At 48.2% G+C, this 26018-nt stretch overlaps 1 protein-coding gene across 3 annotated transcripts in view; it reads left to right on the top strand.

The window, feature by feature from the left end:
- LOC135031779 (uncharacterized) overlaps positions 1–24265 on the top strand; it is a 935328-nt gene extending 911063 nt beyond the window's left edge. For all 3 annotated transcript variants that reach the window (XM_063954034.1, XM_063954035.1, XM_063954033.1), the window contains one exon: positions 24036–24265. In XM_063954034.1, coding sequence (XP_063810104.1) covers positions 24036–24074 — 39 coding nt within the window. In that variant the 3' untranslated portion in view covers positions 24075–24265. The remainder of the gene's footprint in view (positions 1–24035) is intronic.
- Positions 24266–26018: the final 1753 nt, after the last annotated feature.

Raw genomic sequence — 26018 nt, 5'->3', positions numbered from 1 at the left:
AACAGCACATCATGCAAAGAAGTAAAAGTGGTGCAATGAGGTAGCTATATGACTAAGCTAAGCGACCCAAGTGTGCGGCACAAACACATGTCCCATCTAGGAGTGGCACTGCAGTTGCAGACAGGATGGCACTTAAAAAAACTAGGCCCCAAAGAGCACATCATGCAAAGAAGAAAAAGAGGTGCAATGAGGTAGCTCTATGACTAAGCTAAGCGAAACAAGTGTGCGGCACAAACACATGGGCCATCTAGGAGTGGCACTGCAGTTGCAGACAGGATGGCACTTAAAAAAACTAGGCCCCAAAGAGCACATCATGCAAAGAAGAAAAAGAGGTTCAATGAGGTAGCTCTATGACTAAGCTAAGCGAAACAAGTGTGCGGCACAAACACATGGGCCATCTAGGAGTGGCACTGCAGTTGCAGACAGGATGGCACTTAAAATAACTAGGCCCCAAACAGTGTGCACGCGCGACGTACGGGTACAACAAACAATGTTTCTCTAACGTCCTAGAGGATGCTGGGACTCCGTAAGGACCATGGGCAGGGCCGAAACTAGGAGTTTTGTCACCCGGGGCGAGACATTAACTTGACCCCCCCCGCATTAAACTGTGAGTATATATATATCATAAATTCCATAAGGGCAAAGGGGATAGCTATACATTGTCACACTCTTTTTGTTTTTCATCTTTTATTTATTTGGGCTACAGATGAAGAAAAAAATAGAATAACTCACACATTGATGCCGACTGTCGGGATGTTCAGGGGGCGGGATGTAAGTGCTGGTATTGTGACCGGCGGTCAGGAGACATAACTACATCCCATACATATATAGTGACACATATACATACAGTGACACACGAGTACACATACACCTATTCACATACAGTCACACGCAAGCACACATTCTTACACACATTGTATATAGTAGTCGCACACACATACACTGCCCCTTCCTTAAGTCATATCACTATTTAGGCTGTGCTGCTGCTCTCTTCTCCTCCTCTCTCCCATGCTGAGGGCTGGCAGGACACTGTGTACAGTGCTGTTTAGCCCCGCCCCCTTTTCGGACCACAGGGTGCTTCTTTTCCAGTGCAGCACTGCAATTCACTGGCAGGGAGGGAGTGGAGGGAGAACTTGTCCCCTGTGCCCACTCTTAATCCTGCTCTGCCGATCACACGCTGCAAAGATAAAACTGAAAGTAAACTACAGCTCCCGGCAGCAAGGGCTGCTGGGAGATGTAGCTTATTTTCAGTTTCAGCGATGCGGTGTGCTCGGCTTCATAGACGGCAAGGTAGCGTCTAGTTTCCCACCTAGGCGGCACTGGCTCTAAGTCAGAGAATGCTGCCGCATAGGGAGGGGGGACTGAAGTGTCAGTCTCGGCGCCCTCTCCAATGCGGCACCCAGGTCACATGCCCCCCTAGCCCCCCCACCTAGTTTCGGCCGTGCCATGGGATAGACGGGCTCCGCAGGAGACATGGGCACTTTAAGAAAGACTTTGGATCTGGGTGTGCACTGGCTCCTACCTCTATGCCCCTACTCCAGACCTCAGTTTGATAATGTGCCCAGTGGAGACTGGGTGCATTTCAGGGAGCTCTCCTGAGTTTCCTGTAAAGAAAGTATTTTAGTTAGGTTTTTTATGTTCAGGGAGCCTGCTGGCAACAGACTCCCTGCATCGAGGGACTGAGGAGAAAGAAACAGACCCACTTCTCTGAGTTTCGGGGCTCTATTTCTTAGGCTACTGGACACCATTAGCTCTAGAGGGATCGGTACGCATGTCTCACCCTCGCCGTCCGTCCAAGAGCCGTGCCGCCGTCCTCCTCGCAGAGCCGGAAGATAGAAGCCGGGTGGGTATGAGAGGAAAAGACTTCAGAGGCGGCAGAAGACAGCTTGATCTTCATAGAGGTAACGCACAGCAGGGAAGCTGTGCGCCATTGCTCCCATTCACCTCACACACATCGGTCACTGTAAGGGTGCAGGTCGCAGGGGGGGGCGCCCTGGGCAGCAATATAAACCTCTCCTGTGGCAAATGTACATATATACATGTACAGCTGGGCACTGTACATGTATATAAAGAGCCCCCGCCATGTTTTTAAGGATTTTGAGCGGGACAGAAGCCCGCTGCCAAGGGGGCGGGGCTTCTCCCTCAGCACTCACCAGCGCCATTTTTCTCCACAGCACCACTGAGAGGAAGCTCCCCGGACTCTCCCCTGCTTGATACCACGGTGAAAGAGGGTTTTAAAGTAGAGGGGGGGGCACAGATTTGGCGCATATACATACTTGAAAAGCGCTACTGGGTAAACATTCTGTGTTTTTTCCTGGGTCATATAGCGCTGGGGTGTGTGCTGGCATACTCTCTCTCTGTCTCTCCAAAGGGCCTGGTGGGGATCCTGTCTTCAGAAAAGAGCTTCCCTGTGTGTGTGTGGTGTGTCGGTACGCGTTTGTCGACATGTCTGAGGTTGAAGGCTCACCTAAGGAGGAGGGGGAGTGTATGAATGTAAGGTCTCCGTCGGCAGCGCCGACACCTGACTGGATGGATATGTGGAATGTTTTAAGTGCTAATGTTAATTTATTGCACAAAAGATTAGACAAAGCTGAAGCTAGGGTACAGTCAGGGAGTCAACCCATGTCTGTCCCAATGTCGCCGGGACCTTCGGGGTCTCAGAAGCGCCCACTATCCCAAATAGTAGACACAGATACCGACATGGATTCAGACTCCAGTGTCGACTACGATGATGCAAAATTACAGCCAAAAGTGGCTAAATGTGTTCGATATATGATTATTGCAATAAAAGATGTTTTGCATATCCCAGAGGAACCCCCTGTCCCTGACACGAGGGTACACATGTATAAGGGAAAGAAGCCTGAGGTCACCTTTCCCTCCTCACATGAGCTGAACGAATTATGCAAAAAAGCGTGGGAAACTCCAGACAAAAAACTGCAGATTCCCAAAAGAATTCTTATGGCGTATCCTTTCCCACCAAAGGACAGAATACGGTGGGAATCCTCCCCTAGGGTAGACAAGGCTTTGTCACGCTTATCAAAAAAGATAGCGCTCCCATCCCAAGATACGGCTACCCTCAAGGATCCTGCTGACCGCAAGCAGGAGGTTACCTTGAAGTCCATTTACACACATTCTGGTACGTTACTCAGACCGGCAATTGCGTCGGCCTGGGTTTGTAGTGCTGTAGCAGCATGGACAGATTCCTTATCAGCGGATATTGAGACCCTTGATAAGGATACCATTTTAATGACCCTAGGGCATATAAAAGATGCTGTCTTATATATGAGGGATGCTCAAAGAGACATTAGTTTACTGGGTTCCAGAATAAACGCTATGTCTATTTCTGCTAGGCGAGTCTTATGGACCCGACAGTGGACAGGTGATGCCGACTCAAAGAGGCATATGGAGTTTTTGCCTTACAAGGGTGAGGAATTGTTTGGAGAGGGCCTCTCGGACCTCGTCTCCACAGCTACGGAAGGTAAATCTAATTTTTTGCCTTATGTGCCCTCACAATCTAAGAAAGCGCCTCATTATCAAATGCAGTCCTTTCGTTCAAATAAAAGCAAGAGTACGTGGATCGTCCTTTCTTGCCAGAGGTAAGGGCAGAGGGAAAAAGCTGCACAACACAGCTAGTTCCCAGGAACAGAAGTCCTCCCTGGCCTCTGCAAAATCCACCGCATGACGCTGGGGCTCCCCTGAGGGAGTCCGCTCCAGTGGGGGCACGTCTTCGACTTTTCAGCCACATCTGGGTTCACTCACAGGTGGATCCCTGGGCAATAGAAATTGTTTCCCAGGGATACAAGCTGGAATTCGAAGAGGTGCCTCCTCGCCGGTTTTTCAAATCGGCGCTACCGACTTCTCCCCTGAAAAGGGAGATAGTGTTACATGCGATTCACAAATTGTGTCTTCAACAAGTGGTGGTCGAGGTTCCCCTGCTTCAAAGAGGGAAGGGGTACTACTCAACTCTGTTTGTAGACAAGAAACCGGACGGTTCGTTCAGACCCATTTTGAATTTAAAATCCCTGAACTTTTACTTAAAACGGTTCAAATTCAAAATGGAATCGCTCAGAGCGGTCATCGCCAGCCTGGAAGGGGGGGATTTTATGGTATCTCTGGACATAAAGGATGCATATGCGTACCTGAGATTTGCGGTACAGGATTGCCATTACCAATTTCAGACGTTGCCGTTTGGGCTTTCCACGGCCCCAAGAATTTTCACCAAGGTAATGGCGGAAATGATGGTGCTCCTGCGCAAGCAGGGTGTCACAATTATCCCGTACTTGGACGATCTCCTCATAAAAGCGAGATCACGGGAGAAATTGCTGAACAGTGTATCACTTTCACTGAAGGTGTTACAGCGACACGGCTGGATTCTCAATATTCCAAAGTCGCAGCTGAATCCTACGACTCGTCTGCCCTTCTTGGGCATGATTCTGGACACAGACCAGAAAAGGGTTTTTCTTCCAATAGAAAAAGCGCAGGAACTCATGACTCTAGTCAAGAACCTGTTGAAGCCAAAACAAGTGTCCGTACATCATTGCACGCAAGTCCTGGGAAAAATGGTGGCGACGTACGAAGCCATTCCCTTCAGCAGGTTCCATGCAAGGACTTTCCAATGGGACCTATTGGACAAATGGTCCGGGTCACATCTGCAAATGCATCAGTGGATCACCTTGTCCCCCAGGGCCAGGGTATCTCTCCTGTGGTGGCTGCAGAGTGCTCACCTTCTAGAGGGCTGCAGGTTCGGCATTCAGGATTGGATCCTGGTGACCACGGACGTGAGCCTCCAAGGTTGGGGAGCAGTCACACAGGGAAGAAATTTCCAAGGCCTTTGGTCAAGTCAAGAGACTTGTCTTTACATCAACATCCTGGAACTAAGGGCCATATACAACGCCCTACGTCAAGCGGAGACCTTACTTCGCGACCGACCAGTTCTGATCCAGTCAGACAACGTCACCGCAGTAGCTCATGTAAACCGCCAGGGCGGCACAAGGAGTAGAGTGGCGATGGCGGAAGCCACCAGAATTCTTCGCTGGGCGGAGAATCATGTAAGCGCACTGTCAGCAGTGTTCATTCCGGGAGTGGACAACTGGGAAGCAGACTTCCTCAGCAGACACGACCTGCATCCGGGAGAGTGGGGACTTCATCAGGAAGTCTTCGCATAGATTGCAAGTCGGTGGGGACTGCCCCAAATAAACATGATGGCGTCCCGTCTCAACAAAAAGCTACAAAGATATTGCGCCAGGTCAAGAGATCCTCAGGCAGTAGCTGTGGACGCCCTAGTGACACCGTGGGTGTTCCAGTCGGTCTATGTATTTCCTCCTCTCCCTCTCATACCCAAGGTGTTGAGAATAATAAGAAAAAGAGGAGTGAGAACAATACTCATTGTTCCGGATTGGCCACGAAGGACCTGGTATCCGGATCTGCAGGAAATGCTCACAGAAGATCCGTGGCCTCTTCCTCTAAGACAGGACCTGTTGCAACAGGGTCCCTGTCTGTTCCAAGACTTACCGCGGCTGCGTTTGACGGCATGGCGGTTGAACGCCGGATCCTAGCGGAAAAAGGTATTCTGGATGAGGTCATTCCTACGCTAATAAAGGCTAGGAAGGACGTGACATCTAAACATTATCAGCGAATATGGCGAAAATAGGTTTCTTGGTGTGAGGCAAGGAATGCTCCTACGGAAGAATTCCATCTAGGCCGTTTTCTTCACTTCCTACAAACTGGAGTGAATTTGGGTCTAAAATTAGGCTCCATTAAGGTTCAGATTTCGGCCTTATCCATTTTCTTTCAAAAGGAATTGGCCTCTCTACCTGAAGTACAGACTTTTGTGAAGGGAGTACTGCATATTCAGCCTCCTTTTGTACCTCCGGTGGCGCCTTGGGACCTTAACGTGGTGTTAAGTTTCCTTAAGTCACATTGGTTTGAACCACTTAGAACAGTGGAGTTGAAATATCTCACTTGGAAGGTGGTCATGTTGTTAGCCTTGGCTTCGGCTAGGCGAGTTTCGGAATTAGCGGCTTTATCACATAAAAGCCCCTATCTGGTTTTCCATATGGATAGAGCGGAATTGCGGACCCGTCCTCAATTCCTACCTAAGGTGGTCTCATCCTTTCATATGAACCAACCTATTGTCGTGCCTGTGGCTACACGTGACTTGGAGGATTCCGAGTCCCTTGATGTGGTCAGGGCTTTGAAAATTTACGTGGCCAGAACGGCTAGGATCAGAAAAACAGAAGCACTGTTTGTCCTGTATGCAGCCAACAAGGTCGGCGGCCCTGCTTCAAAGCAGACTATTGCTCGCTGGATCTGTAACACGATTCAGCAGGCGCATTCTACGGCAAGATTGCCGTTACCAAAATCGGTTAAGGCCCATTCCACTAGGAAGGTGGGCTCGTCTTGGGCGGCTGCCCGAGGGGTCTCGGCACTACAGCTGTGGCGAGCTGCTACTTGGTCGGGGTCAAACACCTTTGCAAAGTTCTATAAGTTTGATACCCTGGCTGAGGAGGACCTCCTGTTTGCTCAATCGGTCAATCGGTGCTGCAGAGTCATCCGCACTCTCCCGCCCGTTTGGGAGCTTTGATATAATCCCCATGGTCCTTACGGAGTCCCAGCATCCTCTAGGACATTAGAGAAAATAAGATTTTAAACCTACCGGTAAATCTTTTTCTCGTAGTCCGTAGAGGATGCTGGGCGCCCATCCCAAGTGCGGACTACTTCTGCAAGACTTGTATATAGTTTTGCTTACATAAGGGTTATGTTATAGTTTTCATCGGTCTTGGACTGATGCTATGTTGTTTTCATACTGTTAACTGGTTAGTATATCACAAGTTATACGGTGTGATTGGTGTGGCTGGTATGAATATTGCCCTTGGATTAACTAAAATCCTTTCCTCGTACTGCCCGTCTCCTCTGGGCACAGTTTCTCTAACTGAGGTCTGGAGGAGGGGCATAGAGGGAGGAGCCAGTGCACACCCAGATCTAAAGTCTTTCTTAAAGTGCCCATGTCTCCTGCGGATCCCGTCTATCCCATGGTCCTTACGGAGTCCCAGCATCCTCTACGGACTACGAGAAAAAGATTTACCGGTAGGTTTAAAATCTTATTATTTTCACACAGGGTCTAGCAATGCATTTCAGTCGCACTGGCTGCCGCAGAGTGATTGACATGAAGTGGGCGTTTCTGGATGTCAACTGCCCGTTTTCAGGGAGTGTTCGAAAAAACGTAGGCATGCCAGGGAAAACGCAGGCGTGGCTGGGCGAACGCAGGGCGGGTTTGTGACGTCAAATCTGGAACTGAATGGTTTGAAGTGATCGCAAGCGCTGAGTAGGTTTTGAGCTACTCTGAAACTGCACAAAATTTTTTTGCTGGTGCTCTGCAATCCATTCGTTCGCACTTCTGCTAAGCTAAAATACACTCCCAGTGGGCGGCGGCATAGCATTTGTGCGGCTGCTAAAAACTGCTAGCGAGCGATCAACTCGGAATGACCCCCAAAAAGAGGTGCAATGAAGTAGCTGTATGACTAAGCTAAACGACACATGTGTGCGGCACAAACAACATGGGACGTACTGGAATTTGCCCAGATGTAATACACGCACAATATTGGTGGCACAGAAGAGCGTACCCCTAAACTACACACACACACACACACACACACACACACACACACACACACACACACACACACACACACACACACACACACACACACACCAAAGCCTGTAAAAATTAATTTGGATAATAATGACCCTTTTATTTGGAGCTATTATAATAATATGCAGCACAGGCGAGCGTACCCCTACACCACACAGGGCAGACCCTGTAAAAATAATTTGGATAATATAAGTCATGTATATAAGCCTTTTATTTGGAGTAAATAATATACAGCACAGGACACTACCACTGGACTTATGGCAGCGCAAGACACCACCACTGGACTGATGCAGCACAAGACAGCACCACTGGACTGGTCTTATACGGCAGTACCCCTGGAGTTGTATGGCAGTGTCAGACAGGATGGCACTTTAAAAAACTAGTCCCCAAACAGCACATGATTCCAAGAAGACAAAGAGGTACAAGATGGAATTGTCCTTGGGCCCTCCCACCCTTATGTTGTATAAACAGGACATGCACACTTTAACAAACCAATCATTTCAGCGACAGGGTCTGCCACATGACTGTGGCTGAAATGACTGGTTTGTTTGGCCCCCCACCAAAAAGAAGCAATCAATCTATCATTGCACAAACTGGCTCTACAGAGGCAAGATATCAACCCCATCCTCATCCTCCGATTCCTCACCCCTTTCAGTGTGTACATCCTCCTCCTCACAGAGTATTAATTCGTCCCCACTGGAATCCACCATCACAGGTCCCTGTGTACTTTCTGTAGGCAATTGCTGGTAAAGGTCTTTCTGGAGGAATTTATAATTAATTTTGATGAACATCATCTTCCATTTTGGGGAAGTAACCGACTACATCAATCGCTGACAAGGTTACCGACTGCACTAAACACTCTTTCGGAGTACACACTGGAGGGGGGGCAACTTAGGTAAAGTGAAGCCAGTTTGTGCAAGGGCATCCAAATTGCCTCTTTTTCCTGCCAGTATACATACGGACTGTCTGACATGCCTAATTGGATGCTGTCACTCATATAATCCTCCACCATTCTTTCAATGGTGACAGAATCATATGCAGTGACAGTGGACATGTCAGTAATCGTTGGCAGGTCCTTCAGTCCTGCCAGATGTCAGCATTAGCTCCTGACTGCCCTGCATCACCACCAGCGGGTGGGCTAGGATATCTTATCCTTTTCCTCGCAGCCCCAGTTGCTGGAAAAAATGAAGGAGGAGCTGTTGATGGGTCACGTTCCGCTTGAGTTGACAATTTTTTCACTAGCAGGTCTTTGAACCTCTGCAGAAAGAGAAATACAATGTGGGCTTTAAACCTAGGATCGAGCACGGTGGCCAAAATGTAGTGCTCTGATTTCAACAGATTGACCACCCTTGAATCCTGGCAAAGCAAATGAAGGGCTCCATCCACAAGTCCTACATACCTTGTGGAATCGCTCCGTCTTAGCTCCTCCTTCAATTTCTCCAGCTGCTGCTGCAAAAACCTGATGAGGGGAATGACCTGAATCAAGCTGGCAGTGTCTGAATTGACTTTACGTGTGGCAAGTTCGAAGGGTTGGAGAACCTTGCACAAGACGGAAATCATTCTGCACTGCGCTTGAGTCAGGTGCTTTTACCCTCCTTTGCCTCTATAGTAGGTAGATGTATACACTTGAATGGCTTTTGCTGCTCGTCCATCCTCTGAAACATATAGAGTGTTGAATTCCACCTCGTTCCCACCTCTTGCTTCAGGTGATGGCAGGGCAGGTTCAGGAGTGTTTTATGATGCTTCAGTCTTCAGCACGCGGTGGCTGAATGCCAAAAGTGGCCCGCAATTTTTCAGGCCACACACAGCATCTCCTGCACGCCCCTGTCATTTTAAAAAAAATTCTGCACCACCAAATTAATTGTATGTGCAAAACATGGGACGTGCTGGAATTTGCCCAGATGTAATGCACGCACAATATTGGTGGCGTTGTCCGATTTTACAAATCCCCAGGAGAGTCTAATTGGGGTAAGCCATTGTGCGATGATGTCCCTCAGTTTCCGTAAGAGGTTGTCAGCAGTGTCCCTCTTATGGAAAATGGTGATACATAGCATAGGCTGCCTTAGGAACGAGTTGGCATTTGCGAGATGCTGCTACTGGTGCCGCTGCTGTTGTTGCTGCGGGAGGCAACACATCTGCCCAGTGGGCTGTCACAGTCATATAGTCCTTAGTCTGCCCTGTTCCACTTGTCCACATGTCCGTGGTTAAGTGGACAGTGGGTAAAACTGCATTTTTTTAGGACACTGGGGACACTTTTTCTGACGTCTCTGTACATTCTCGGTATCGCCTGTCTAGTGAACTGGAACCTAGATAGGATTTGGTACCGGGGGCACACTACCTCAAACAATTCTCCAAGTCCCACTGAACTAATGGCGGATACCGGACGCACCTCTAACACCAACATAGCTGTCAAGGCCTCAGTTATCCGCTTTGCAACAGGATGACTGCTGTCATAGTTAATCTTCCTCACAAAGGACTGGATAGTCAATTGCTTAGTTGAAGTAGTACAAGTGGTCTTCCGACTTCCCCTCTGGGATGACGATCGACGCCCAGCAGCAATAACAGCAGCGGCATCAACAGCAGCAGTAGGCGTACCACTCAAGGATCCTCTGGAGGAATCCCAGTTAGGAGAGGACTCCTTAGTCTTGCCAGTGACATGGCCTGCAGGACTACTGACGTTCCTGACTGAGGAGGAAGTTGACGTTGAGGGAGTTGGTGATGTGGCTTGCAGTAGCTTGGGTGCAAGAGGAAGAAGGGATTTAGGTGTCAGTGGACTGCTTACGCTCTTACCCAAAGTTTCACAACTTGACACTGACTTCTGATGAATGCAGAGCAGGTGATGTATAAGGGAGGATGTTCCTAGGTGGTTAATGTTCTTACCCCTACTTATTACAGATTGACAGAGGCAACACACGGCTTGACACCTGTTGTCCGGATTTGTGGAGAAATAATTCCACACCTAAGAGATGGCTTTTTTTGGTATTTTGCCCAGGCATCACAATGGGTTTATTCATTCACGGACAACAGGTGTCTCCCCCGGTGCCTGATTTAAACAAACCACATCACTATCAGAATCCTCATCGTCAACTTCCTCCTCAGCGCCAGCAACAGCCATATCCTCATTCTGATGTACTTCAACAGTTACATCTTCAATTTGAATATCAGAAACTGGATTGTGGGTGTTCCTTCCAGCTTTTGCAGAGGGCGTGCAAATGGTGGAAGGAGCCACCTCTTTCCGGAAAGGTCAGGCATCGCAACCGCCGACACACTTGGACTCTCCTTGGGGATTTGTGATACCATCTTAGAACGCACAGTTCTGTGCTGTGCTTTTGCCAGCTTAACTCTTATCATTTTTCTAGCAGGAGGATGAAGGCTTCCATCGTCATGTGAAACTGAGCCACTAGTCATGAACATAGGCCAGGGCCTTAGCCGTTCCTTGCCACTCCGTTTCGTAAATGGCCTATTGGCAAGTTTACATTTCTCCTCAGACCATTAAAATTATTTTTTTTGGGTCATTTTACTGAACTTTTGCTTTTTGGATTTGACATGCCCTCTACTATGATATTGGGCATCGGCCTTGGAAGATGACGTTGATGGCATTTCATTGTCTATGTCATGACTAGTGGCAGCAGCTTCAGCACTAGGAGCAAGTGGTTCTTGATCTTTGATCTTTCCCTATTTTATTCTCCAAATTTTTGTTCTCCATTATTTTTCTGGAGTTATATAACACAATGGGGGTCATTCCGAGTTGTTCGCTCTGTATTTTTTTCTCGCAACGGAGCGATTAGTCGCTAATGCGCATGCGCAATGCCCGCAGTGCGACTGCGCCAAGTAAATTTGCTATGCAGTTAGGTATTTTACTCACGGCATTACAAGGTTTTTTCTTCGTTCTGGTGATCGTAATGTGATTGACAGGAAGTGGGTGTTTCTGGGCGGAAACAGGCCGTTTTATGGGTGTGTGCGAAAAAACGCTACCGTTTCTGGGAAAAACGCGGGAGTGGCTGGAGAAACGGAGGAGTGTCTGGGCGAACGCTGGGTGTGTTTGTGACGTCAAACCAGGAACGACAAGCACTGAACTGATCGCAGATGCCGAGTAAGTGTGGAGCTACTCTGAAACTGCTAAGAAGTGTCTATTCGCTATTTTGCTAATCTTTCGTTCGCAATTTTGATAAGCTAAGATTCACTCCCAGTAGGCGGCGGCTTAGCGTGTGCAAAGCTGCTAAAAGCAGCTTGCGAGCGAACAACTCGGAATGAGGGCTAATATGCGGCACAGGAGAGTGTACCCCTACACCACACAGGGCAAACCCTGTAAAAATTATATTTGGATTAAATGTTAATAATTCCTTTATTTGGAGTAAATAATATACAACACAGGACACTACCACTGGTCTGATGTAGGACAACACAGCGACACTGTAAGGGACTTATTATACAGCAGCACTGGAAATATGGCAGCAGAGGACACCACCACTGTGACTGCCTGGTCACTGGACTGATGCACAGGACACTACCACTGGTCTGATGCAGGACAACACAGCGGCACTGTAAGGGACTTATTATACAGCAGCACTGGACATATGGCAGCAGAGGACACCACCACTGTGGCTGGTCACTGGACTGACTGATGCACAGGACACTACCACTGGTTTGATGCAGGACAACACAGCAACACTGTAAGGGACTTATTATACAGCAGCACTGGACATATGGCAGCAGAGGACACCACCACTGTGGCTGGTCACTGGACTGACTGATGCACAGGACATTACCACTGGTCTGATGCAGGACAACACAGCGACACTGTAAGGGACTTATTATACAACAGCACTGGACATATGGCAGCAGAGGACACCACCACTGTGACTGGTCACTGGATTGACTGATGCACAGGACACTACCACTGGTCTGATGCAGGACAAGACAGCAACACTGTAAGGGACTTATTATACAGCAGCACTGGACATATGGCAGCAGAGGACACCACCACTGTGACTGATCACTGGACTGACTGATGCAGCATAAGACACTACCACTGGACTGTGCAGCACAAGACAGCACTATAATCAATAAAAATTTTTGTCTGCGCTTATGAAAAAGCAGCTCAGATAAGAATGATGATTGTAGGTTAAAAAACGAGCGCTAAAATATGCGTGTGGAAAGTAAGTGTGGCACCTGTAAAAAAAGAGTAAATAAATTTTTACAGGTGCCACACTTACTTTCCACACGCATATTTTAGCGCTCGTTTTTTGACCTACAAGATAGCACTATAATCGCCACCCCACTTTTCCGCCCGCACAGACACTGAGGACGGAGACACGTCCTCTCACTACACTCTCCAGAACTGGAGTGAAAATGGCAGCGACGCACGGCTCCTTATATGGTTTCCAAACCCCGCGAGAATCCGACAGCGGGATGATGACGTTTGCCTCGTTCTGGTTTCTGAGTCAGGCGGGAAAACCTGAGCCGGAGTCTGATCCGGGCTCGGGTAGTGAAGTTCGGTTGGGTTCAGTTCTCTGGGAACTGAACCTGCTCATCTCTACAAAAAACACAAGCGAGCGATCAGGTCTGAATTACTCCCATGGTTTTGCCAACTGCTAACAAATTTGCTGCTACGATCAGGTCTGAATTACACCCAGAGAACAGTATGTGCGCTCATTGCATATTAATATAAAGACATTGGACCTGATTCTGAGTTGCACACACTGCTGGTGTTGTGGAGCATTTTTTTCTACTGTGCATTTGTTAATGTCGCACTGCACATGCATCCAGATAACGTGCACACAGTCAGTGCTGCGATTGAGGTGCACAGGAGACTCTTGCTTTCAGAAATTTGCTAAAAATGTAGTGGTTACACTATGCAGATGTTTTGCTGAAAGTGATTGTGTACACAGGTCCTCAGGCCATACTCTACATAGGGCTTGATTCAGAGATGGATCCAATTCACATCGCTGCTGTGTCTATGAATGCAGCAGTGATATGTAAATATGCTAAGGCCCCAGGAGATGTCTGAGGGAAAAAGACTGCTCCTACTGGCATTGCATATCTGAGTGCTACATCCAAAGATGCAGCATCAGATCATCTGTGAGACCATCAGCCATGGTTGCTCAGATTGGCCCTCGTAGCTCCATTGCCGAGTAAGTCTGCGTCAAGCCCAGAGCCGCCCCCATCCTGTCCACAAATGGCCGCAGCCTATCAATCAGTCTGTGGCTGAGGGGGCATTTTGTGTAACAAAGCAGAACGGGTCCTGCGAATGTGCAGCCACCCCACCATCAAAGATGTATGCAAATCATCGAGTTTCTGAAAGTTTCAATGGTGCTTATCGAAACACACCAAACAGTATTTCCGTGTCTACAGTCGCAGTCAGTGGGCGTCTCAGTTCTTGCCCATTTGGATTCACAGATAGATATATACCAGGGAAGGACTTTATAGCAGCATAGACAGTGACTGCCAATAGATGCAGACACAGATGCATTGGCAGACTTTGAGACTTCTGTTAGGAAAAAACTAGCAGATACATTTGTGAATGTAAAGGGCCCCATGCACTACAACAATATGTCCTGAGGCTGAAGTCGGAGGCGATTTCCCTTGAACTCTCCCGGGAGCTTCCCGGGAGTGGTTCCATACGATTCCATATGATTTGGTACATTTTGCATGCAATATATCGTATGCGATCCCAGCCATGCCTGCGGGAACCGACATATCACGAGTGCAGCACTAACGATCTAGGGGAGCCGATCCAACCCTCATGGGAACACGCATCGGATCGGAAACACATCCAAAATGCCCGATTTTACCCGATATATCGGCCTGAATGCCCGAAATTGGATGAAATTGGGCATTATCGGTCTAGTGTATGGGGCCCTTTACAAGATGCCTTTCCAAATTGGATGAAGTTGAGTTTCAGATTTAGGGGCCCATTTATCAAAGTATATTTGTGGCTATAATCACCAAAAACACTTGTTTCTGGGGTTAGCTGCAAATATAAGGTATCTCTTGTGTGTATGTAGGAGAGACAGCAGCAGGTATCGGAGATCCCTCCATTGCCGCCAGCAGCCGCCTCCCCCATAGGTTTCTATGGGAAATACGATGCTGCCAAATTTACCAATATCCAGAATGCAAAGCATTCCCGATATTAATCTCCAAGGCTACCACCACCTGATAATGGCAGTAGCCAATTGTAGCCTATGTGCTACTCACCGCACTTGTGAATGATTAGAGGATTCCCCAGGAACTCTCCCTGGAAGTGGCCATTTGCATGCGCAGACACCCCGGCAGCCATCTGAGCCCATCGCAGGGCTTTCGGATCCCCTGTCCCTGCAAGTGCTGGATGGTACATCCAGACAAAGAGATTGCATATTGCAATGTGATCCTGGACGATAAGCTGCCACCCAGATCGCATTCAATATGCGATCAATGGTAAGATAATAAATACATAAGATAAATAGTGCCTGAAATGGCAGTATCCATGGGCATCACTGACCCCAGTGGTTCCATAAATGTTATCTAGAAATCATTTTGAAACTGCAAGATCTACTATAATCCTACCACACATGCAGCTATATCCAAGGTTTTTAGCACATGAACGCATATCAACCCGGGATTTCTGCATGTGTGAAAGGAAATAACCCAGGTCCACGACTCTGCTCCTGACCAGGGTCATGGAGGTGAGCCCAAGAATTTGCCGACTTGCTAGACCCGGCAAATTCCTGGCTCACATGTTTGAAAGCGGTATTAGTGAAGTGGAATCCTTGCCCAGGTGCAGTCAATAAGGAATTGTACAACACTGCTGAAGGTAGTAGCTCTCAGCAAATATGTCACGATCCGGGTATCTGGACGCCATTTCTTACCTATCAGATGCCTCCTAAGGCTGGCTCAGCGCTCCAGGACCGGATCCCATCTGTTATCCTGATGTGCACATTCCCGCATCCTCTCCTGTCTCTCTGGACGCAGTCACAGTAACGCCTTATACATCTGGCATGGCGTCTCCCGCGGCCTCCGCCGCCGTCCCTGAGCTTCTGCATTCAGAGTGGCGATTACGTCAGCCGCGGCCTCCGCTGTGTCCGCGTGGTCGGATGTGCATCTGTCAGCCTGGCGTCTCCTGTCTCCGGTGGCCGGCGCCGCCGTTACTGTTTTCCAGACCACATGGATTACAATCCAAACTTCCCTCCAAGTGTCTGCATGGGCGCAGCCATCTTGGATTCTGTCAGCTGATCATTCCTACCAATCCTTTGTCAGTATTATTAATTTGCATAATTGCCTAGCCAATGCCTTCCTTGCTGCAGGTATAAATAGGTTGTGCCTGAGCAAGGAAGGCGTCAGTGCTTTGGTTGTCAAACCTAGTTCCAGTTTGTCTCTCTTCTGTGAATGTCTTCCAGGTTCCAGCTCCTGTCTCCAGACTTCTGCTATAGAGACCCGCACCAGCATTCCATCTGCGGTGTAGCCTGACTCTCCGATCCATTCTGGACTCACCTGTTTCCAGCTACAACATCACCTGCTTCCAGCTTAGCTTCCAGCAGTGTACAGCTTCTCTTAAAGGGCCGGTGTCCTTTCTGCAGTTTACCACTCTCCACCGGTATTATTATTTCTCCGCTCTCAAATTCTACATTTCATCTACATTGCATCGCTCTCAAGCTTTATTTATTATTTAACTGGTTCCAGCCAGTATCCACTCCGTGCCAACACCAGTCTGGTTCTAACCAGTACCCACAGCAGCATTTTATCTACAGCAGTCCAGCTTTCCCTGGAACACCAGCTGGTACGACCCTGGGCTTTCCTCATTGCTACAGTTGAGCCTGGTAAGGACTTTCCAACTTGCAGATAATAAGAACTGTCTCATACCACCAGAGCTCTGTGGCCCCTGCCACCCTGTAGTACCCAGGAACTGTATTATTATTTCTCTGCTGATTTTTATGTTACTTTTTACTGCTACTGTGATGCATGGAGTTTGTCATAAATAAATATCATTGACTTTTACTCAAGTTGTCGTGGTCACGCCTTCGGGCGGTTTCTCTTCATGTTACTTACATGTCCAGGGGTCTGATACAACCTCCCAGGTTCCGGTACATCTCAGCCCCTACAACTGAGGCTGCCTTCCGTCAGCTCAGGCCCTCAGTTGTGACAGTAAGCACTGACCAAATGAATCCAGCCGGATCAAGCGGCCAGGCCGATGCAAGAACTGGCAGCCCGACTTGAACATCAGGAGGCTGCACAGGGCCACATCATCCGCTGTCTCCAGGATCTCTCTACTCGGCTGGATGGGATTCAGACAACTCTCCGTGGATCAGGCGCATCTGGGGCGTCAACCACAGTGACTCCAACTATAACCCCACCCACCTTACCCGTTTCTGCTCCACGTCTTCATCTTCCAACGCCAGCAAAATTTGACGGATCTCCAAGATTCTGCAGGGGATTTCTCAACCAGTGTGAGATTCAGTTTGAGCTACAACCTGGCAATTTTCCCAGTGACCGTACAAAAATTGCCTACATCATTTCACTTCTCAGTGGCTCAGCCCTTGACTGGGCATCACCGTTATGGGAGAGGTCCGACACCCTGCTATCTTCTTACACTGCATTCGTGTCAACATTCAGGCGCATCTTCGACGAGCCAGGCCGGGTAACTTCAGCTTCGTCTGAGATTCTCCGTTTACGCCAGGGATCACATACTGTAGGACAATATCTTATACAGTTCCAGATCCTGGCATCTGAACTGGCATGGAACGACGAGGCCCTGTATGCTGCATTCTGGCATGGTTTATCCGAGCGTATTAAAGATGAGTTAGCTACCAGAGACTTACCCTCCAAGTTAGATGAGCTAATCTCACTTTGTACAAAAGTTGACTTACGTTTCAGAGAGAGAGCAACTGAGCGTGGAAGATCATCTGCTCCAAAATCTTCTGCTCCTCCTCCTCGCCAACTGTCACCAACTAAAGATGAACCCATGCAAATTGGCCGTTCCCGTTTAACTCCTGCTGAGCGCCGAAGACGTCTCTCCGAGTCTCTCTGTCTTTATTGTGCAGCTCCGTCTCACACCATTAATGCCTGTCCCAAACGTCCGGGACTCCAAGTCCTAGCTCGTCAAGGAGAGGGCCGGCTAGGAGTAATGATCTCCTCTCCATCTCCTCAAGATTGTAATCTCCCAGTCTCGCTTCAAGTTGCTCAACGTTATCAGAACGTCATTGCCCTCCTGGATTCCGGAGCAGCTGGGAACTTTATTACCGAAGCCTATGTTAAACGGTGGTCCCTACCCACCGAGAGACTTCCTTCCTCCTTTTCCTTAACTGCCGTGGATGGCAGTAAAATTTTTGATACAGTTATTGCTCTAAGGACTCTACCAGTTCGTCTGAGAGTGGGAGTTCTTCATTCCGAACTTATTTCACTTTTAGTGATTCCAAGAGCCACACATCATGTGGTCCTGGGCCTTCCATGGCTCCGTCTTCACAATCCTACAATTGATTGGACGACTACGCAAATCCTGGCATGGGGTCCCTCCTGTGCTGAGACATGTTTGTTTAAAGTGTTGCCTGTCTGTTCTTCCTCCCCCAGGTCGTCTGATGTTCCACCTCCTCCATATCAAGATTTCACGGATGTGTTCAGTAAAGCTTCTGCTGATATCCTTCCTCCTCATAGAGAATGGGACTGCCCGATTGATCTCGTTCCAGGGAAGGTTCCACCTCGAGGCCGAACTTATCCGTTGTCTCTGCCCGAGACACATTCTATGGAGGAATACATTAAAGAGAACCTAGCAAAGGGGTTCATTCGACCTTCTTCTTCTCCAGCCGGCGCAGGCTTCTTTTTTGTAAAAAAGAAAGATGGTGGTCTGCGGCCGTGCATCGACTACAGAGGTTTGAACGACATTACCATTAAGAACCGCTATCCTTTACCCCTGATTACTGAGCTCTTTGACAGAGTTAGCGGAGCTACCATCTTTACAAAGCTGGACTTGAGAGGTGCATACAATCTCATCCGGATCCGTGAGGGTGACGAGTGGAAGACCGCATTTAACACCCGTGATGGACATTATGAGTACCTCGTCATGCCCTTCGGATTGAGCAATGCTCCAGCTGTCTTCCAGCATTTCGTCAATGAGATCTTCAGAGACATTCTATACCGTCATGTCGTGGTCTATCTAGACGATATCCTCATTTTTGCCAACAATTTAGAGGAACATCGTTTTTGGGTAAAGGAGGTTCTGTCCCGTCTCCGTGTCAATCATCTCTATTGCAAATTAGAGAAATGCGTCTTTGAAGTCAAGTCCATTCCGTTTCTAGGGTACATTGTGTCCGGTTCCGGACTAGAGATGGATCCTGAGAAACTACAAGCAATCCAGAATTGGCCGGTACCCTTAACCCTCAAAGGGGTCCAGAGGTTCTTAGGGTTCGCCAATTATTACCGAAAGTTTATACGAGACTTTTCCACCATTGTGGCGCCTATTACTGCTTTTACCAAGAAGGGTGCTAACCCGTCCAAGTGGTCTGAAGAAGCCATGCAAGCTTTTCATCTTTTAAAACAGAGGTTCATCTCTGCGCCTGTCCTGAAACAGCCTGACATCGACTCTCCTTTCATCCTAGAGGTGGATGCCTCCTCCGTTGGAGTAGGAGCGGTGTTATCTCAGAGGGCTAAAGATGGCCATTTACATCCTTGCAGTTTCTTCTCACGGAAGTTCTCCCGAGCGGAGCGCAACTATGCCATTGGCGACCAGGAGTTGCTAGCCGTCAAGCTCGCTCTAGAGGAGTGGAGATATCTGTTGGAGGGAGCTTCTCATTCAATCACCATCCTTACAGACCACAAGAACCTTCTATATCTGAAAGGCGCACAATGTCTCAACCCTCGTCAGGCCAGATGGGCACTTTTCTTTTCCAGGTTCGACTTTAAACTCCAGTTCTGTCCGGGCTCTCAGAATCGCAAGGCCGATGCCCTTTCCCGCTCATGGGAGCAAGAAAATGAGTCAGAGTCTTCAGACAAGCATCCTATTATAAATCCGTTGGCATTCTCCACGGTAGGGATGGACTCTACGCCCCCATCAGGGAAAAGTTTTGTGAAGCCGACACTAAGGAAGAAGCTCATGCATTGGGCCCATGCTTCCCGCTTTGCCGGACATACAGGTATCCAAAAAACCCTGGAGTTTATCTCTAGGTCTTATTGGTGGCCAACTCTGAAAAAGGACGTTTTGGAGTTTATTGCATCTTGCCCAAAGTGTGCTCAACATAAAGTATCCCGCCAGTCGCCTGCGGGGCAACTGGTTCCACTATCTGTTCCCCGTCGACCATGGACCCATTTGTCGATGGATTTTATTACAGATTTGCCCATGTGCAACAAGTTTAATACCATCTGGGTGGTAGTTGACCGGTTCACCAAGATGGCACACTTCATTCCTCTCACCGGTCTTCCGTCAGCTTCCAAGTTGGCTCAAGTATTCATACAAGAGATCTTTCGACTCCACGGTCTTCCAGAAGAAATTATCTCAGATCGAGGAGTTCAATTCACAGCCAAATTCTGGCGAAGTTTATGTCAAGCCCTCCAAGTCAAGCTAAAGTTTTCCACGGCTTACCATCCTCAGACCAATGGTCAAACTGAGAGGGTGAATCAGGACTTGGAGTCCTTCCTCCGCATCTATGTGTCCTCCTCTCAAGATGACTGGGTTCAATTACTTCCCTGGGCCGAGTTCTGTCATAACAACCAGTATCATTCTTCATCTTCTTCAACACCATTCTTCACCAACTTTGGATTCCACCCTAAAGTCCCTGAGTTCCAACCGCTTCCAGCAACTTCTGTTCCCGCAGTGGATATCACCTTGCATCAGTTTGCCAATATCTGGAAGAGCGTACGATCAGCTCTGCTCAAGGCATCGTTCAGGTACAAGAAGTTTGCGGATAAGAAGCGTCGAGCAGTTCCTGCTCTCAAGGTGGGTGATCGGGTATGGTTATCCACGAAGAATTTGAGGTTAAGAGTTCCCAGTATGAAGTTTGCACCTCGCTACATCGGTCCTTTTAAAATTGATCAAGTCATCAATCCTGTTGCTTACAGACTCCAGTTGCCTCCCTTCTTAAAGATACCCAGGACATTCCATGTTTCCCTGTTGAAACCGCTAATCTTGAATCGGTTTCATTCCTCACTTCCTCCAACTCCGAAAGTCCAAACTCAACGAGGCGTTGAGTATGAAGTAGCCAAGATCCTGGACTCACGTCACCGTTACGGTCAACTTCAGTATCTTATTGACTGGAAGGGTTATGGCCCTGAGGAACGTTCATGGACCAATGCTTCTGATGTCCATGCTCCTGCCTTGGTCCGGATATTCCATTCCAAGTTTCCTCAAAAGCCAAAGAAGTGTCCTGGGGCCACTCCTAAAGGGGGGGGTGCTGTCACGATCCGGGTATCTGGACGCCATTTCTTACCTATCAGATGCCTCCTAAGGCTGGCTCAGCGCTCCAGGACCGGATCCCATCTGTTATCCTGATGTGCACATTCCCGCATCCTCTCCTGTCTCTCTGGACGCAGTCACAGTAACGCCTTATACATCTGGCATGGCGTCTCCCGCGGCCTCCGCCGCCGTCCCTGAGCTTCTGCATTCAGAGTGGCGATTACGTCAGCCGCGACCTCCGCTGTGTCCGCGTGGTCGGATGTGCATCTGTCAGCCTGGCGTCTCCTGTCTCCGGTGGCCGGCGCCGCCATTACTGTTTTCCAGACCACATGGATTACAATCCAAACTTCCCTCCAAGTGTCTGCATGGGCGCAGCCATCTTGGATTCTGTCAGCTGATCATTCCTACCAATCCGTTGTCAGTATTATTAATTTGCATAATTGCCTAGCCAATGCCTTCCTTGCTGCAGGTATAAATAGGTTGTGCCTGAGCAAGGAAGGCGTCGGTGCTTTGGTTGTCAAACCTAGTTCCAGTTTGTCTCTCTTCTGTGAATGTCTTCCAGGTTCCAGCTCCTGTCTCCAGACTTCTGCTATAGAGACCCGCACCAGCATTCCATCTGCGGTGTAGCCTGACTCTCCGATCCATTCTGGACTCACCTGTTTCCAGCTACAACATCACCTGCTTCCAGCTTAGCTTCCAGCAGTGTACAGCTTCTCTTAAAGGGCCGGGGTCCTTTCTGCAGTTTACCACTCTCCACCGGTATTATTATTTCTCCGCTCTCAAATTCTACATTTCATCTACATTGCATCGCTCTCAAGCTTTATTTATTATTTAACTGGTTCCAGCCAGTATCCACTCCGTGCCAACACCTGTCTGGTTCTAACCAGTACCCACAGCAGCATTTTATCTACAGCAGTCCAGCTTTCCCTGGAACACCAGCTGGTACGACCCTGGGCTTTCCTCATTGCTACAGTTGAGCCTGGTAAGGACTTTCCAACTTGCAGATAATAAGAACTGTCTCATACCACCAGAGCTCTGTGGCCCCTGCCACCCTGTAGTACCCAGGAACTGTATTATTATTTCTCTGCTGATTTTTATGTTACTTTTTACTGCTACTGTGATGCATGGAGTTTGTCATAAATAAATATCATTGACTTTTACTCAAGTTGTCGTGGTCACGCCTTCGGGCGGTTTCTCTTCATGTTACTTACATGTCCAGGGGTCTGATACAACCTCCCAGGTTCCGGTACATCTCAGCCCCTACAACTGAGGCTGCCTTCCGTCAGCTCAGGCCCTCAGTTGTGACAAAATAGATATAATAAAAAATTCCCAAACTTTTTATGCTTACATGTAATTTCATTTATTATATATTTTCAAACTGCAATCTTCATTCTCTTTTTTTTCCTTTAAAAAATAAAGTAACATTGAAATTTGTACTGTTATACCAAACATTGGGGGTTACTGAGGTCACATCACAATGCGCTGCAACAGCAATTTCCCCGTTCCCGACGCTAATGCGCACGTGCAGGTCTCGTTCTGCGTGTTCACGACCCGGCGCATTGGCTGCGAATATCTCTACCTGATTCACAGATAGAGGCGTTTGCAGGGCGGGCGTGGTGATGGACCATTGCGGGGGTGGTGCGGGGTAAACGGGGCGGGTCTGTGTTTTTGGGGTGGCTGCGTGACGTCACACGCAGCCGCTCCAATGGGAAAATGGCGGTAGCGTTCACAGTTGCGGTCGCAGTCGCTGGGTGACACGGTCAGCATGCTGGGCAGCCTTGCCTTGCGCTGTGCGGCCCCTGGCTTGTGAAAGAAAGGATTGCAGATTCTGCTTTTTAGAATCTGCAATCCAACCCCCATTGTTCATTTTTTGGTTAGCTCATGCAAAATAAGGTAAAGGTATTTGAAATAATACATTGTGATACGTTTAGTTTCATAACATTTTCTCACGGGCTTAGGGAGCAATTACATTCAGTACAGTAGACATGCTGTTCCAAGAGGGCAACTAGCTGCTATCCAGATCAGCAGTTTTTCCTTGCACCCTGTAGAAGAATCTAGGAAACTTGTAGTGTACCACCTACTATAAATGGCTGATATGTGCGCAGTTGAGCATTGTTGCCATTATCGATGGCACATTGTATTCATAGGTGTGCGCAGGGGGGGTGCCTGGTGCGCACAGGCACCCCCTAATGTCTGGCACCCCGATCTCACATGCCTGATGCAGCGATCGTCGAGCAGGATGATTACTGTCCCCTCTGCGCTGCACCCTGTCAGGAATGCATTACTGACCGGACGCCTGGGTTAATCAAGGGTGCCACTGACACCGGCTTTCAAATTCCCAGCTCCACCTCCATGTACAAAAACAGTGTGATGTGATGTGATTACGTCATGCTGCTAGCATGCCCACCCGTCACACCCGCCACATACACACCTCTCTCCTTCTATGCTATGCGAACGCCAGCCACTGATGAGGAGCAGCATGCAGCCAGCGTTCCTCTTAGGAGCTTGCAGGGGAAAGAGAGGGGCAGCAAGACCAGGCTGAGGAGGAGCAGTGTAATTGCAGTGAGTGCCATCAGGGGTGTTTGTTTGGTGCACACCACAACATCTGACAATGTATCTGCTTTATTAGGATTGGTACAAAGATGGATATTTTATATGTGTTGACCATCAATAGATGGTACTAAACACACCCAAAAGGCGGTGCTAGACACACCCCTCCGACGGTGCACCCCCTAATATAATGTGCTGCGCACGCCAGTGATTGTATTGACCCTTAGACCATAAGAAATATATGGTGGCTGATGTACAGTTGGATGCCAAAAGCGCAGTTCATTTTGCACAGCTTGTAGAGCAAGATACAAGAATCCAAGGTTCTTTTTTGTGCATGAGCAGTACAAAAAATGCAATTTGCATCAAAAAGGACGCTAACATCCAGCTCTACATCTACCTAAAGTTGTAAATTCTACATTTCTTTCAGTTACTATTGATTTTATTATATTAAATAATTTTGTTTTGGATTTCTTGCAGGAGATGGCCCTGCTGAATGCAGGATATGGTCCTTTGTAAGCCATCTGTTCTTCAGCGACACCTGGAAGAGAATAAAAACTGTGACGCATAATAATTAACAGCTATAATAATAAGAAATTGTGTACTGCATATTACTGTTTATGTATATAGTACCAACATACTGTATTCTACAGCCCTGTACAATGAGAGAACATTATTAATTACATAACTGGCTATTTGTTCCCCAAAAATTTCCTTTTTAATTTAAGTATAAAATGTATTTTTAAATATAGAAAATATATTCCTAGGGGGTGTCACTCCCCCATCTCCATGGCCCTCCATTGTAACAATACCACGTACCCTTCTAGTGGCATTAGATCCTCCCACCCACCAGTGTCCATTGGTTCCCCACAGTGGCATTACTCACCAACCATGTGTCCTTGAGGAAGGCTAATAAAACCAAAATGTTGGCATGGTAACTGTGGTGACTGCAGCCCCAGAGTGCCGCCTCTTCCTGACAATCTTACTGAGACTCCCCTAACTCTCTGACCCAAGTGGCTACTACAGATCATCCTGTCTCTTCATCTGCAGATAATACATATTGTTATCCTGATCATAGATGCTTGTATTACTCCTAGCATGGGAATCCTAACTTCTAATCACCAATTTTGAGATTTCATTGTAAGCAAAAAATACAAAACCAGACTTTACAAGGTCTTTTCAAGTTTCCAGCTTTTCTAACCGTGAATACTTTCAATATTTTCAATGACAACATTTTGAGTGCCAACATATGTTTAGATCTAGACTTCTGTGACACAATAGAAATAACAACAGGATATCAAATGGGAGCATAAGACTGGAGTGATCCTGGTCTCTGAGTACTGGGCCAAAATTAGAAGTGGTCATCAATTTTCATTTGCATTGACCACTTGCCTGGCCAGGCTGGGCTTTCCCCGACACTGGCTCTCATTCCGAGTTGATCGCTAGCTGCTTTCGTTCGCAGCGCAGCGTTTAGGTGAAAAACGGCACTTCTGCGCATGCGTATGGGGCGCAATGCGCACTCGCGTCGTACTTTCACAAAAGCCGGTGCAGTTTCACACAAGGTCTAGCGATGCTTTTCAGTCGCACTGCTGATCGTTGAGTGATTGACAGGAAGTGGGTGTTTCTGGGAGGTAACTGACCGTTTTCGGGGAGTGTGTGTAAAAACGCAGGCGCGTCGGATAAAAACGCAGGAGTGGCTGGGGAAACGTAGGCGTGGCTGGACGAACGCAGGGCGTGTTTGTGACGTCAAACCAGGAACTAAACAGACTGAAGTGATCGCTAGCTAGGAGTAAGTCTCGAGCTACTCAAAGACTGCACAATCTTTTTTTGTAGCAGAACTGTGATCCTTTCGTTCGCACTTCTGCTAAGCTGAGATACACTCCCAGAGGGCGGCGGCTTAGCGTTTGCACTGCTGCTAAAAGCAGCTAGCGAGCGAATGACTCGGAATGAGGGCCTCTGTCACATCTGACAGCAGAAGACATTCTTCGTGCAGCCGAGGCTCAGGGAACTCAGGGAAACTTCTGTTTCTCTGACGTCCTAGTGGATGCTGGGAACTCCGTAAGGACCATGGGGGATAGCGGCTCCGCAGGAGACTGGGCACAAAAAGTAAAAGCTTTAGACTAGCTGGTGTGCACTGGCTCCTCCCCCTATGACCCTCCTCCAAGCCTCAGTTAGATTTTTGTGCCCGAACGAGAAGGGTGCAAGCTAGGTGGCTCTCCTGAGCTGCTTAGAAGTAAAAGTTTAAATAGGTTTTTTATTTTCAGTGAGTCCTGCTGGCAACAGGCTCACTGCATCGTGGGACTAAGGGGAGAAGAAGCGAACTCACCTGACTGCAGAGTGGATTGGGCTTCTTGGCTACTGGACATTAGCTCCAGAGGGACGATCACAGGTTCAGCCTGGATGGGTCCCGGAGCCGCGCCGCCGGCCCCCTTACAGAGCCAGAAGAGCGAAGAGGTCCGGAGA

Source organism: Pseudophryne corroboree, chromosome 2 (assembly GCF_028390025.1).
Source record: "Pseudophryne corroboree isolate aPseCor3 chromosome 2, aPseCor3.hap2, whole genome shotgun sequence".
Classification (NCBI taxonomy): domain Eukaryota; kingdom Metazoa; phylum Chordata; class Amphibia; order Anura; family Myobatrachidae; genus Pseudophryne; species Pseudophryne corroboree.
The sequence above is the reverse complement of the archived record's forward strand: the minus strand, read 5'-3'. Positions and strand labels throughout refer to the sequence as shown.